Source organism: Vulpes lagopus, chromosome 16 (genome assembly GCF_018345385.1).
Source record: "Vulpes lagopus strain Blue_001 chromosome 16, ASM1834538v1, whole genome shotgun sequence".
NCBI lineage: Eukaryota > Metazoa > Chordata > Mammalia > Carnivora > Canidae > Vulpes > Vulpes lagopus.
In genome coordinates, this window is record NC_054839.1 from 569283 (window position 1) to 584891 (window position 15609).

The 15609-nt window shown below is 52.4% G+C and overlaps 2 protein-coding genes across 3 annotated transcripts in view; one reads left to right on the forward strand and one right to left on the reverse strand.

The window, feature by feature from the left end:
• Positions 1-152: 152 nt before the first annotated feature.
• ATP4B (ATPase H+/K+ transporting subunit beta) lies at positions 153-5470 on the forward strand. Its single transcript, XM_041731363.1, has 7 exons — positions 153-264; positions 628-756; positions 2464-2577; positions 2725-2924; positions 3761-3817; positions 4697-4795; positions 5309-5470. Exons 1-7 carry the CDS (start codon positions 153-155, stop codon positions 5468-5470), a joined length of 873 nt encoding a protein of 290 aa, XP_041587297.1.
• Positions 5471-6808: 1338 nt separating this feature from the next.
• The window catches only part of TFDP1 (transcription factor Dp-1), a 43012-nt gene continuing 34211 nt past the window's right edge, over positions 6809-15609 (reverse strand). For both annotated transcript variants that reach the window (XM_041731309.1, XM_041731308.1), the window contains exons 8-12: positions 15190-15258; positions 13261-13412; positions 12390-12556; positions 11537-11615; positions 6809-8119 (exon numbers count right to left, since the gene is read on the reverse strand). In XM_041731309.1, the coding sequence (XP_041587243.1) occupies positions 7972-8119; positions 11537-11615; positions 12390-12556; positions 13261-13412; positions 15190-15258 (615 nt within the window). In that variant the 3' untranslated portion in view covers positions 6809-7971. The remainder of the gene's footprint in view (positions 8120-11536; positions 11616-12389; positions 12557-13260; positions 13413-15189; positions 15259-15609) is intronic.

Here is a 15609-nt window from a genome sequence, read left to right on the forward strand (position 1 = left end):
AAAACGCCCTGGTGCTTTCCCTGGGGCCAGTCTCCACAGTGCCTTTGACCTCCGGAGGAGGAGACAATAAAACCCAGAGGCCACCTTCCTCCTGTCAAGCTAGTGTGGGGAGCACCCGTGATCTGCAGGAGGGGCCTCTAGGGGCTGGGACGATGGCAGCACTACAGGAGAAAAAGTCATGCAGCCAGCGGATGGAGGAGTTCCAGCGCTACTGCTGGAACCCAGACACGGGGCAGATGCTGGGCCGGACACTGTCCCGGTGGGGTATGTGCCCAGGGGTCGGGGGTGGGGGGGAGGCGCGGAGGGGCTGTCCCTCACCAGGTGACCCCAGAAGCCCATTCCAGCTCTGATCCCTGCCGACAGCAGATGCTTACAAAGTGGGAATATCTGAGGGTCAGCCCAAAAGGTTTAGCCCTAGGTTTGAAAAGAACATTTTTAAAGCTATGTACCTAAAACTTACAATTTTTAAAGACTTTTAAGTGAAGGGGTACAAAGCATCTCTTGGGTGGTGAGAACAGTCTGGACCTTGACAGAAGCGATGGCTGCATGTGTGCAAACGCACTATCTACACTGAGTGATGCTGAATCTCACCCTCGCCAGCTGCATCTCACCTGCCTCTCCCCACAGTGTGGATCAGCCTCTACTACGTAGCCTTCTACGTGGTGATGACTGGAATCTTTGCCCTGTGCATTTACACGCTGATGTGCACACTTGACCCATACACGCCTGACTACCAAGACCAGCTAAAATCACCAGGTAATGGGGCTGGTGGCTCAGCATGGACACCAGGATCCCATGCATGGGGGCAATGCTCGGTCCTAGAGCTGCCTGGCCAAGAACAAAGCCCAGAGAGGGAGCCCAAGGATCTGAGGGGCCACTGGAGTGTAGACAGCCCCTCCCCCCTTCTAAGGATGGTGCCCCAGGTTACAGTTATTAAAACAGATCTGGTATAGCTCCTTACATCTCTTACTTCACCTGCTGATAAACACAGCCACACCACACCTGGGGGGACAGACAAGGCAGTTGGCAGGGCCATTAGGGACGAAGGGTCTGTGGGAAGGAAACACCTCTGAGCACCGAGGACTCTCTGAGGGGGGAGCACTTCCAGACACGAGTTCAGTTCACAACATGGTTTTCTCAAAGAGCAGTTTGTCTACTGTCCCGTTTGAGGACAGAGGCTCAGAACAAAGGCTGAGCACAGAACTCTCCTGAGTCGGCACCAAGATGAAGAGGTCACTGGCGTCACATGACTCCAAGGCCTGAAACAGAGAGGCGGCACCTCCCAGGTCCTGCGGAAGGTGGCCGCCCCCAGCTGCCTGCACACACCAACCCGGAAGGGCAGGCAGGGGTAAAGGAGGAAACACACTCGCCAGTATAGCCACTCACTCACATGTCCCTAGTACTTCGGAAGGCAGCCATGAATGGCCACAGCAGCACCAGTACTTCCCAGGGACAGGAGACGGTGGTCTCAGACGCTGGAGCCAAGGCGGGCATGTGTCCTCGGGCAGGCCCACCATTGTGCTGGGGTCTTGGTGAATCTTCTGGTTGGTGACCACAACACCAAAGTGCTTTACTGGGTATCATTTTTGGAGCCAACCAAAGATAAGACATGGGAGATTTCACCATAGCTTCAGAGCAGATACAAACCCAAGGACACGACAGGGGTCACAGGGAGCGGGAGAGAGACACGGTCCTGGATGAACAAGCCATGAGACCCTGGGAAGCAGCTGTGGCATTTGCATGGATTAGACACTCATGAGCGGTACCCCCTTTGTCCCCTTGGTCAGATCCTCTCAAGGCCTTTAATTTAGACCACGTACAGCCGTGACTTCCATGTAGTCCGTGAAACAAGAGGATGCTAGCTTAATTAGTTAAAAAGTAACATCAACGTGGGGGCTGGCTTTGTAAACTGTGGAATGTTCACACAGCAAAGAAATGACAGTATTTGTGGGAAGAAGGCGGGGAGTCAGCTTGTTGATGGCATACTTACACGTGGCACTGGAAAACGGAAGAAGGAAGGTAAAACCTGAGTGGTAGGATCCCATTTCCCTAACTTAAGACACAGGTCTGTGCATCTGTGCTCACAGACACGAGGATGTTTGTGTGGATGTTCCAACTCCTATACACGCATCTTTTCTTTTTATACAACACACATTGTCACATTGCTTTTGTACTTCATTGAAACCAGCGAAGATTGTTCAAATGCGCCTTCAAATACATCCTCACTTAGCAATGCAGTCCAACCAGGCAGCTGGGCAGGCCTGGCGCTGATGGTGCAGCTTCCATGTGGGCAGGGTCCCTGCTGAGCCATGGCTGCAGAGGACACCAGGCCGCAGCCTCCTCGCCCAGGGGCCCTTCTTGGCCACTGGACCAGGCCAGCTCTGCATGGCACTTGCCATCCCCACAGCAAGTGGCTGGGTGTGGATGGATACTTTGGGGGGAACTGAATGTGTCTCTTTCCAGGGGTGACCTTGAGGCCCGATGTCTATGGGGAGAAAGGCCTGGACATTTCCTACAACGTCTCTGACAACAGGACCTGGGTACACCTTGTGAACACCCTCCACAACTTCTTGGCAGGTGACGTTTCACATGCTTCCCATCTCTGTTTCTCCCTCCTCTAAGACAATCTCACTGAGGGGTACGGGCTTCCCACTGTCCAGCCAGCCCCAGGTGGCTGTGGGTGGAGGCAGGCAGCCACAGCTGTGTGTGTGTGTGTTCCAGCAGGCTACTCGCCCACATCCCAGGAGGACAATGTCAACTGTACCTCTGAGAAGTACTTCTTTCAGGATGTTTTTGGGGCCCCAAATCACACCAAGTTCTCCTGCAAGTTCATGGCAGACATGCTGCAAAACTGCTCAGGCCTGACAGACCCCAACTTCGGCTTTGCAGAAGGAAAGCCGTGTTTTATTATTAAAATGAACAGGGTGAGTCCTGAAGGGCTGCAGACCAGGGACCCAGCCTGAGGGCCCCTGTGAAGACAGCTGTGTGTGACCCCAGGCATCCCTGGCTGGGACCTAGGCAGCAGGGTGGGGACATCACTGCGGCCCCATCCCTCCCTGCACTTTCGCTCAGCTCATACCTGCGTCACGCTGGCTCTGGAGTTGACCGTTCCCCAAATACAACCTGAACACATCTCAGACACAGCCCTGACTTCATGCTCCGCAGCATCTGGACACTGAGCAGTAGAGTCCAGGCTGCTTGGGGCAGCCACATGTACATGATAGCTTGACAGCAGCCAGCTGTATACAGGTGCCACAAGGACAGCTGGGAATCTTCCAGGGTAGAGGTTTTCATTTTCATTCTGGGCCAGGGGCTGTGCCGGGCATGAGGGAGGCTGAACAGGCCAGTACAAGCAAACCACAGGAGAGCACAGTCCACCCAGCCTTGGGGTGCGGGGGGGGGGCGGGAGGGCTGGAGGGTCTGTGCTCCATGCTGGCCAGCAGGTGCCACCAGGGGTTCCCAGCTTCTACTCAGCAATACAAACCTTCCGTCCTGAGACCAAAGGAAGCCCCACATTTGTGACCTGCACACTTTCCTGGGTCCCTGCTAGGTCTCGTGGCCACCTGGCAGGGGAAGCTATGCACACAAGGTGTGCAGGGAGGGCAGTATTGCCCTGGGCACTCCACTTCAGGGCACTGCAGAGCACCAGAAAGTGGCAGCTACAGCTCAGGTCCTCCTGTCCAGCTCTGCCACCTGCTGGCAGGAACCACAGCTGGGACAGAAGCCCATGGAGAGCCACAAGGACACCCTTCCCTTCCAGATCGTGAACTTCCTCCCCAGCAACAGCACAGCCCCCAGGGCCGACTGCACCTTCTTGGTGAGTGCGCGGCCGCCCCAGAGCCGCTTCCCCCTCAGTTCCCCTCAGCTGCCTGGCTGTCTCGATCCTTGGTCACACGAACCACCGAACCACCGCTCAGAGCGGCTTTCTCTTAGGGAACAAAAATCTAGTAAGAAGAACAGCGTATCTTTGTTGTTTTGCTACAAGAAGCATACAGTGTATCACTAACACACTTCAAAGACTTTGGTGGCAATTTGGAAAAAACTGAGTTGGTATTAGTTTACTCAAAAACACTTCTTAAGCACAACACAAAAAAACCCCAAACTTCTTGTCATTGAATATTCCCTAATGCTTGTTTTCCCAGTCATGGCCTTGCCCGAAGACTCCTGTGAGCAGCCACAGCTCCCACCCCAGCCTGTCTCTCTGGTTCTGGGTCCTTCTGTAGCCACTCATCCACACATGTGGGCTGACCTGAGCTTCTAACAGATGTCAGAGTGTCTCCCAAGACTGACTGACAAGCTCTGGCTATCCGCCGAGAGATTCACAAGCTCTCATAATGACAAGAAACATACCCCACACGAGCAGAGACCCTTACCTAGAAAGTCTCTCAAACTTGTAGCCAGTTCAGCCTCCACAGCTTTCATTCCCACAGATGGACAAACAGGCACCTTCTTTATCAATCTTGTTATTCTACAAGGACTTGAAATGATAAAAATCCAAGTTTGATAGGCCATGGAAGGTTTTGCGAATGAACAAACAACGTCCCTATGAGATCTCAGCATTCATCATAAAGATTAGATCTAATGCATGCTAACTGCACAATGAAGTGTTTGTATCTGCACGTGTGCATACGTACACATGTGCAGACACAAGCACCCAGATCCTGCCTCTCTCAGGCCATAGCTTCTCTGCCCCCAGGACCAGCACAAGGATGACCGGCCCCTGCAGGTGGAATATTACCCACCCAACGGTACCTTCAGCCTTCACTATTTCCCTTACTACGGGAAAAAGGCGCAGGTAGGTTTGTCCCACTTCTCCCAACAACAGCTGCAGAATCATCTCAAAGTTAGCATGATTGGCAAAAGGAAAGCCATCAATGTTTTACCCATGCAAGTGAAACAAAGGTGTCACTTGGCCCGTTCTGACTGTGTAGCTCTTTGGGTGTTTCCCTACCTGAAAACACACAGCTCTCCTGTGAAACACAAATGTCAAACCTAATTCTTTTCCGAGAGCTTCCCAAATCCTTTTAGAGAACCACATACCCATTTTAAAGCACTTCCTCCAAATCTCGCAATTTTTCCTGTTTTATTTTTATACTAATTTTCATCAAATATAATTTGAAGTTAACTTTGTCACTGGTGTGGTCTCCCTACCCCCAGACCAGCTCTCCTGCATGTGGCAGAGTGCGAGGGCTGCTGAGCAGGTGCTGCAGGCCACATGAGAATAGAGCAGGCAGGGGCTGCCACGACAGGGCACCTGCCGTGCAGTTTCTAACTCTCTCCTCCTCCCGTTTCCACGCTCACGTTCCAGCCCCACTACAGCAACCCTCTGGTCGCCGCGAAGCTTCTCAATGTCCCCAGAAACACGGAAGTCCTCATTGTGTGCAAGATCCTGGCAGATTATGTGACCTTTGACAACCCCCATGACCCCTATGAAGGGAAAGTGGAGTTCAAGCTCACCATTCAGCAGTAGAGAGCAAGGAGGCTGCACCCTGGCTGCCCACCCCCCTGCCATCCCTGTACTCCTCCTAGCTGCCTGTCGCCCCCCACCCCCCAGCTTCCCACTACCCCCTGCCCTCTGCATTCTTCCTAGCTGCCCGCTGCCCCCTGCACCCACCCACCAGGCCTCTAAACGCCCAGGAACTGCAGGCAGCTGTGCACTAGGCACCTAGTGTGACAATCAACAGCCTCTCGCTAAGTCTTTTCTGCTCTTTGACCCAGAATAAGTAGCTACGATAAAAACACTAGGCCAATGTGATGACCCTGAGGCAGCAGCAGACTTCATGTTCCTCACTATTCCCTAGTCTTTTTAACTTCAATGACATCCCAGTCCCCGTGTCTACGTGAAGACTGCTCCCACTCCCATAGAAACACTACTTATCAGGCATTCTGAAGGCTTGCTCTTAAAGAACAGAATTCCCAAAATGTAAAACTAAAACACATTAAAGGTACTATGTTAAACAATCATGTCTCTTCTGATAAAGGAAAAATATAACAAAATCACTTTCTCTTTAAAATCTTCTTCTTAAAGTTTCAATCCCCTGTTGGGGGAAATTCAGACAAGGCTGGAGCAGGATGCCCCTGAGAACCCATGCGGCAGCAGGAGGTAGGCAGGCGAGGCAGGAGGGCAGCACATGTGGGGTGCGGTCTAAGCCACGGACACAAGCCCACCCTCCGACTCCCAGAGATGAGCGGGCATCTCACTGAAGCCCCCTGTGAAAGCCTGGACTGAGAGCCCTGCGCTCCTGGAGCTTCGTCCCCTCCACCCCAGTCATCTCACACAGCCTGGTGCCCTAATCCCCTGTGAGCACCAGGCACAAAGTCACCACCAACAGAGCTACAAGGCCCCACACAGTGGAGGGTGGGAAAGATGTCAGACACCCATGTGCCAGCGGTCTGCGAGCTGCTGCCCCCACGATGCCCAGCACAGGTCACCTCCACGGGTTCCACCTGCATGCAGCAGGCAGGGAGCACCAGAACATGGCGGCTGCACGTTCACCCGCCCCCAGGTCCCACTGCCCTCAGGACACTGGCAGGAAGTCAGACTGGCAAGAAAGGCCACTTCCTCCCATAGCACCACGGACACCCCTCCAAGGCCTGCGGTAAACACTTCACCATCCTTTCTCACCTCACGACCTCACTCCTGAAAGTCAAACCCCCAGAATCTGGGTCAACTCTGAAGGCCTGGGAGGGCAGGTGCACTTGGGCTGTGTCCACCGGGCCCCCGACCCCTTGCTTGGAGACAAGCAATACTGACACAGAAGATAAATTGACTTATGGACCAGAATCCTGAATTAGAGGAACACAGAGCGTGTTTAAAATGCCCATGCGCGTTTTATTAATAAAAACTAACAGTGCCAAGTTAAACAAGTCAAACAATTAAAGTCTCTTTATATTCCATAAAATATTACAGAAAAGTTTATTTGTGTTTCAATAAAAAGACTATTGTTTAGAACAGGCAGCTGACAGCAACTGTGCGGTTAATGGTTCTTTGTGAATAAATTTTAAAAGGGACTATACTGCCTGTCCTGAAATTCCTTTTTCTTTTTATAAAAAAAGAACTATTAAAAATGATTGACAAATTTTGAGTTAAAAAACTGTTAGAACATTCTCTATATTTAATGTCAACTTCATCATAGATTACAGGAAGATGCTCACGAAACAAATAACGTTTGTTTCAGTTCATGTCCTTAGATGACAGACGTGTAGGTATGTAAACGACTACACAGGAGTTTCCACACCCCGCCTGTAAGAAATCAGGCGGACCTCCCACGAGCAAATGTGCTCCGAGCCTTCCACAGTTGTCGCAGCTGCACCAGCACGGCAGTAAACTTTTACCAAACAAAACAAAAACAAAGAAAGAACTTTGCAAATTGTTTGCTGCAACATAGAGGGAAAAAAAAAGGCATAAACTTGATGGAATCACACAGTCAATATAATTTAAGGGTAAATAAAGTCATGATACAGTTTCTGGTGCTGAATGCTGAGGAGCATAGCCCTGCTGCTTGCCGGGCCCCCAGACGCCCCAAGAGGTGGGGGCATCAGGATGGGGCCACATGTCCCCAGCAGCTGTGCCGCTCCCAACACACTGCAGACACATGGTGCCCAGGTGCACCAGCCACGGCCACACTGCATTTTACTGTCGCGACGTGGATGGGGCACACGGCTTCGGCACACTCAGCAAGAATCGGGGGGCAAAGCGAACTCTGAATGAGAAACAGACAATGAAAACGAAATCCTAGACAGTGAAGAAAGGCCCTGTGTCGCCGCTGGCATGGAAGCGCACCACAGCTCCCCCCAGGACCCCGAGGAGCACAGCCCTTGCCTGCTCAGTGGGGCCGCACGGCCGCGCCATCAGCTCACCGCTGGCTCCTTGGGAGGAGGCCAGGAAGAAACACGCGCCCGCGGCAGAAGCAGTCTCTTCCGAAAGCGGTGTTCCCGATGTAGACCGTGAGGGCGGGCCACGGGCGGGCGTCAGTCCTCCTCCTCATTCTCATTGAAGTCATCATCCTCCTCTTCGTCCTCCCCAACGTAGGACACAGGGGTCTCCACCCGGGAGCCGCTGTACTGAGACCCGCTGGAGCTCGTGGCCAGCATGCCGTCTGCACCATTGGTCAGGTCACTGTGAGGATGAGGCGAGACAAGGCAGTCGGTGGGACGCGGGCTGGCTCCTGGGGGGGAAGGGGCTTTCCCTACCATGTGGACAGATCAGGGACCCCCGACATCCACCCCTGTGAGCCCGGCGCTTCTCCTGAGCCGTCCTCTGCGACAGAACAGAAACGAGCAACACTGACAGGACCTCGATGTCAGTGACCAAGTTGCCAACAAAACCCCAACATGCTCCAGCTGGAAACCTACGGCTCCTTCTGGGCCTTGACCTTGTGAACCCCCTCCATCTCCAGGAGGGAGCTGAAAACATGTTAGAAAACAGGGGCCCCCAGGAAAAGACGTGGCTCCCCAGATGGCAGTGCATGGGAGATGCCAAGCAAGTCTGTACATGTGCTGTACGTGTAAGCATATGTTGTGTGTGCATGTGTGGTTGTGCATATACATGTGTTGTGTGCGTGCATGTGTTAAGTCTGTGTGCATGTGTGGGTGTGCATGTGCACATGTATGTGCCTGAGTGATGTTGTGTGAATGCATGTGTCCACAGTCTCCGAGGCCCCACCCTCAGCTCCTCTGGCATCAGTGCAGAGCCTAGGAAGACGAGGTGTGTGACAGATGAGTCTCACTCAGATGCTCTGCAACCTGCACTTCTAGAAACAACTCCAAGGACCCCATAGCCTTCTACCATTTCATGAAACAGCAGCTGCTCAAAGCCATGGCGGTGGCAGGGCAAGGTCCAGGAGCCCAGGGGGCCAGACCTGCAGGGCGGGTACTGTTGGGAAGCAGGGCTGCTCAGCCCTACACTCTGGTCCCTCAGACGGGTGTCTGGAACCTGTCTACGTTGCCCCTGTACCCTTGAGAGTCTCAACAGGGCACATCTAACCTCCTCTGCTATCACAACTGGGGGGCATCTGAGCCCAAGGGTGCCACTAAACACCTCACTAGGCACAGCACAAGGTTCATGACAGACTCCTCTAGCCCCAATATCAACAGTGCCTTGGGCAAGGCGGCCCTGGCCAAAAAGCCGCAATCCTGAGGAAAGACTTCTGGGTTCAGGCACCACCCCTCAGGACCCAGCAGAGCGGGTCAGACACCATCTCGGGGCACCAGCAGGTGACAGCCCATACCCCCTATGAGGTGCACACGTCCCCTGAGAAGTATAATCTATTGTCAAAAATCATTGTGATTTCTTAGTAATTGAGAAGAAAAGGTATTCTAAGAAACACCACATACTAAAAGGATGCCAGTCTAGAATTTAAAGCTCAACAGAGTTCCTCCAGATTCTAGCCAGACACCCCATAACCACACAGGGGTTTGGGGGTCACCCCAGCAGAAACCCCATGCTCAGCATCCTCTCTGCCACTCAACGGGAAGGCCTTCAGTCACCTGCCTCAACAGGACAGGACACAGGAGGGTAGAACCACACAGGAAACATGGCTGTTCTACACTCGAAGAAGAGGGAGTTTGGGGCGTGCGCTGATGAGCGCCACTCTCACCTGGCAATACAGGTGGGAGCCCCAAGGGTATAGCATCCCATACCTACCACAGGCCAGAGCCGTGGCTCCAACAAACGCTTTTCTTTGACATACAACCACACGTATATATTTTAATGCCTTTTACTAGAATTAATGAACACCATATGATTAAAAACTATTAGATGTGACAGTCTTTGACAAAGAAACTCCACATCTATGAAATCCAGCCTAGCAAAAAAGTCAGAAAGGGTAAAAAATTTAGCCAAAAAACTACTTCAAATTGCATCTTTTCTTCTAAGTGGGAACCACCTAACTGTCCAATAAATCACTGTGCCTTGGTAAAGTATCAGTGCCAGTTTCTACACTAGTTTTTCTTCTGAAATGGTAGTGGCCCTCCTTACCTTGCTATAAACCTGCATTAATACCCAAATTCCGCCTCTTGGAATAACCAGTGCTCAGCATCCCACAGACTCACAACCACACATGCACAGCGGGAAGGTTACGATCACCTACTGAGCTGACCTCTGCCTAAATCTGATGGGGGCCGGATACTACACAAAGGACTGCGGTGACAACCCCACAGCCAGCCCATCGCATGGCGCAAGTCAAGAGCTTCACTCGTGTCACAGAACCCAGGAGCCGGTGACGGTCACAAAGCGCCACATCACCCTTGAGCAGATCAATTCCATTCTGTTGAACCTATAGACCGCTAATCTATTTCACGCTTCAAGAAATTAGACATTTATTAGTACTTAAGATTGATATGAGACACTATGTATAATAACGTATACCATAACATGAAAGTTAATAAAACCATTGTTTTGTCAATACTTAATGCAGAAATTATCTTATGTTAATCTTTAGAAAACTAAGATAAATACCCAGCGACAACATAATCCTGCTTTTGCAGGATGGCTAGTTCAAAGGCTACTACATGGTGATTTAAATAATAAAACTTCAGTAACACAAAAAAAACACATACAGTAAATAATAAAGCAAAAAACAGAGGCCCCGGGTGGCTCAGTCAATGAAGCATCTGCCTTAGCCTCAAGTCATGATCCCAGGGTCCTGGGATTGAGCCCCACATCGGGCTCCCTGCTCAGCGAGGGGTCCCCATCTCCCTCTCCCTCTGCCCCTCCCCATGCTCCTGTGCACACACACTCTATCTCTCAAATAAATAAAATCTTTTTTTTTTTAATATTTATTTTATTTTATTTTTTTTTAATTTTATTTATTTATTTATTTTATGATAGTTACAGAGAGAGAGAGAGAGAGACAGAGACACAGGCAGAGGGAGAAGCAGGCTCCATGCACCGGGAGCCTGATGTGGGATTCGATCCAGGGTCTCCCGGATCGCGCCCTGGGCCAAAGGCAGGCGCCAAACCGCTGCGCCACCCAGGGATCCCTCAAATAAATAAAATCTTAAAAAAAAAAAGAAAGAAAAGAAAAAAAAGAAAAGAAAAGAAAAGAAAAGAAAGAAAAGAAAGAAAAGAAAAAAAGAAAAGAAAAGAAAAGAAAAGAAAAGAAAAGAAAAGAAAAGAAGAAAAGAAAAGAAGCGATAAAGTTTTATATACACTGTGATCTCAACTGTGTTAAACAGAAATAGGAAACAGACGGAGAAACACCCCATCCCTCAGGCTGCCAGCAAGAGCTCAGGCAATTCCGGCCCTACCTTCAATGCATCCTACTTTTTAAAAAATAAAAGGCACACATCACTTTGATGTTTTAGGGGGAAGAAACCCTAAGCAAGAGGATCCTGTGTACCCAGGGGATGAGCTACGATGGGCCTTCAGGGGATGCAGCTCAAGAGGAGCTGTGGCCGGGAGCAGCCAAAACTGTGGGCAGTGTGGGGATCCGCCATCCATGCGAGGGAGCCAGTGGGGAGCCCTGAAGGAGGCAGGACGGTCTTCAGGAGAGCCAGAGGCTCCACTCACCAACCCAGCCCAGAGCTGTAGTACCTGGCAGAGAGCCTTGTGCCATTTGAGGTTGAAACTGATGACGTGACGAACACCCCTCCGATTGATCCCTGAGCCATCTCTGAAATGAGAAGAAAACAAAGCAAAGGTCACAGGTACAGGCCAGACAGCTGACCCGCCCTGCAGCTTCTGTGCCAGGACACCAGCCATCCTGCCCAAGAAGGCACCCAGTCCTTGGTTTACGTGATCACTGATGACCATGCAGCTGTCCCATAAATGGACACTGTTTGAAAGTGGGGTTGAGAGCAGGAGGACCAACCCTGACTCCCCATCCCAGGAGATAGCATGCACTGCTGGCAGCTGCTGTGGTGTCTGATCCAGCCCAGTGGCTCTGGGAGGAGATCCACACCCCCAGGTGGTGCAGGGCCAGCAGCCTTCTCACCACAAAGCCCCTCCGTGGCCACGACCCCATGGCTCGGCAAAGGAGTCCCCAGAAAGGCAGCGAAAGCAGAGAACTGCCCCCCAGGCAAACCCATCCTCACCCCCACATCGGGAAGAGGCACAGAGCACAGCACTCCCCAGAGCCTCTTCTGGTTGTGGGACCTTGGAGGTCAACCACCCACCTCGTCCACACCCTCTGACATTCCAGTCCCTGCCTTCTTGAACCCAGAAGGTGAAATCCTAACTTAATACCTCCATCACATAAACCACACAATGCCAATATGGCGTCCAGCCTGCCAGCCCTGTACCCTACCCGCCTCACGGCCCCAGGGCCCCCTTCCTGGCTGAGTCCACTCCTGGGCCCAGTGCTGGATTTGGCCTCTGCAAAGGCGGGCCACACATCCAGAGCTGGGATCTGGCCCCATGGCCACCAAGGGGACCAGACAAGACTGACCTGTCACATAGGGTTCCAGTGCTTTCGGCACCAAACTCCTAGCCATCTTCAGGTCTTCAGCAGAGCAGCTTCCGGACTCCAGGCCACAGGCCATCCCCATGCGCTTCAGCACTTCTATGTCATCGTGGATCTCAAACGTGTTGTCAAAGTTGAACAGATACTCAAACCTGAGAGACAATGTCGCCACCAGAAAATGAACCACATGCCACGTTTCTGAAGATGCAGGCATGTGGGGCACACGGGACACATGGGGCCCCAAGCAGAGTCACTCAGCCCAGCCTCCCAGGACGTTTTCTCATCTGGCATCCCACAAAACCCATCACCGCAAAAGCAGCAGGCATCACAGAGCTGAGCGTGGGGCAGCTGCCCACACCTCAGGCCAATGCTGAAACTGAACACTGGCTACTGCTTGTACAAGGTTTAAACGGATGCACTAATAATAACACTGAGAGATTTTACATTTTAAGAGATAAACACAAAACCGGGGATGTGAAAAAGAAGTCTAACATCTCATTACACTGAAAGACTATATATAATAATCACAAATTAGATACTTCTATAAAGAAGTAAGCGGGGGCAGCCCGGGTGGCTCAGCAGTTTAGCATCCCCTTCGGCCCAGGGCGTGATCCTGGAGACCCGGGATCGAGTCCCATGTCAGGCTCCCTGCATGGAGCCTGCTTCTCCCTCTGCCTGTGTCTCTGCCCCTCTCTCTCTCTCTCTCTCTCTCTCTCTCTTATGAATAAATAAATAAAATCTTTAAAAAAAAAAAAAGTAAGTGAACATGCTACTTCTGAGTGTGACAGTGGCCTTCACGCTGACCTGAGGCTCAGCTGGGACCTCAGGATAGGGGCCCACTCATCAATGGACCTACTTGTCGTTGGAAATGCTGCAGTCGATCACGGTCTTCTTGCTGGTATTGACGATGATGAAGGGCAGGTGGATGACGGAGTTGGGGGGCGGCGGCCGGCTGGCCTGCTGCTCCGCCTGGCGGTTCCTCTGCACCAAATTCTTGAAGGCAATTTGCTAAAAAAGATGAGCCACCAGCACGCTGCTCACACCAGCTGCCACCAATCGAAGGCCTTGTCCATAGGTGTCCCAAAAACTCTGCCCAACCCCACAGGACAGCAACAGGGGTCAGGCCCGTGAGAGGCCAGAGCAAACCAGGGGGAGACGCAGGCCCCGTTGAGGGCTCAGCAGAGGATGCACACCCTGAACACCAAACAGCCCGAGGGGAATGGAGGCAAATGCTCAGGCCACTGAGATAAAAACGTCTCCCAGGAATGGTTAAAAGAAACGCATCAATGCTGGATGTTGCATTCCTCCTGCCCCTCTGGGTCCTGAGAAGGCAGACATGGGGCCATGCCCCCATAGGGACCTGGAGCAGCAAACATCTGCAGACCTGCTGGCACAGGGCTCTCTCTGAGGGTGTGGGCCCTGAGCTCTGCAGTGACGTACACCTTCACCATAACTCGCGTGTGGTCAGGTGAAAGCCAGGAAGCACCCCTCCCTCCTCAGCTAGCCCCAGGCCACAGCGCCTGGGAGGGGACTTGGGGCTCACAGCTAGGCAGGAGAGGCAGTGACTGGATATTTTAAAGTAGCCTCGTGTGCCGTGGATATCACAGGGAACTGAGCCGAAGAGAGGGACCACTGCTGACAGACATGCGCGTGCTGCCCTACTGCCCTCTGCAGCCACATCCTGTCCACCAAAGCACTCCCTGCACCAAAGGCTAGGGTGGAGGAGTGACCGAGGTACCCCGTGCCAAGTGCACCCAGCATGGCTAGACTACACCCTCCGCTGCAGTCTGAAGGCACTGGGCCAGCAGCTATCCCAAGCCTCTCACTGACCCCTCCCCTCTGCTTTCTCCTGTGTTTGAAGATCTCCTGACATCAGCCACCAGGCCTGTCCTCAGACCCCACTGCACTTGCCCCAGGACCCCAGGGTTCCCCATGCTCCCTCCAACCTTACCATGGGGCCTGTGGCTTCACAGCCCTTGGGGTCCATGAGCACCTCAATAAATCACGGCTAAGCCATGTCCCCTTCCTTGGCCAACCACCAGTTCCACAGCAGCTGACTCGCACATCGTAGGCCCCAGCTGGATGGCCCAGTGCCACACAGCTTCAATCCAGGGACCCCCACTCCAGCAAGCTCCTGGTATGTTTGTTATTTCTGCTTCCAACCCTGAATGGGCATCTCCAGGACCCTACAGGGATGGGGATGGCGGCACACGCCCCCCAACCACACATGCTGGCCATCTCACACCCCTGGTCTGGGGTTTGGTACTCAGAACGCACTTCAGACTTGTCCCTGGGAAGCTTCACATGCTACCTTCCACAAGGCATCCCTCCCATCATTTAGACTGTGATAAGCAGCACGTGTGCAGCACATGTGCTCACCCATACATCCATTCTCTCTGGGAAGAAGACCCTCATCTGTAAAAGTTTACATCAAGGACACCTGTGCCCGACTCAGTGGGTGCTTGTGAAATGTGCATTCAGATCTCAAAGTGGAGATTTTCCCCAGGAGGTAGGCACCAAGGCTGCACGGCACTGAGCCCTAGGTATTCTATGTTTCTTCCCAGCCATGCACTCCAGGGCAGGGTTTGCAAGCGAGGTGTGGTTAAGAAATGAACAGTAACACAGGACAGTTAGGATAACACCCTGGTAAAAGCCCTCCATCTGCATGCAAGGCGGCACAGGCACGGGACATGGCAGTGGATCACAGGGCACAGGGGATGCCACAGCAGGAGGGAGCCAGACCAGCAGACACAAAGCAGCTGCCTCCGGAGAGCAGCACCCTTACCTGCAGGATGAGCTCCTGAAGCTGAGACTGTTTCTGCTTAATCCTTTCAAGTCTCCTCTGTCTCTCCACCTTCAAAACAAAGATGGTGGCATCACACTGCATCTAGCAGTGCCCCCTAGGGACATGCTCCCTGGCCTGTTTGCCAAACTAACAGCAAGGAAACAGATGGCCTATAGCACGTGGCACATGTCCTGGGACAAAGGGGGGTTTCTTTAATCTTAAAACCACACCCTCTACTCCATCTTCTCTTATCTTCTGGACACGGCAGTGTCTTCGGACACAGCAGCTATAAAACTCAAACCTCAGCTGTCAGGATTCAGAATTTATCTATGCTGGGGATCACCAACCGCGGCCAGGAAGGCCACCTCCTCGCCAGTGCCCACAGAGCACGGATAGGCTAGACGGATGGCATGCCAACGT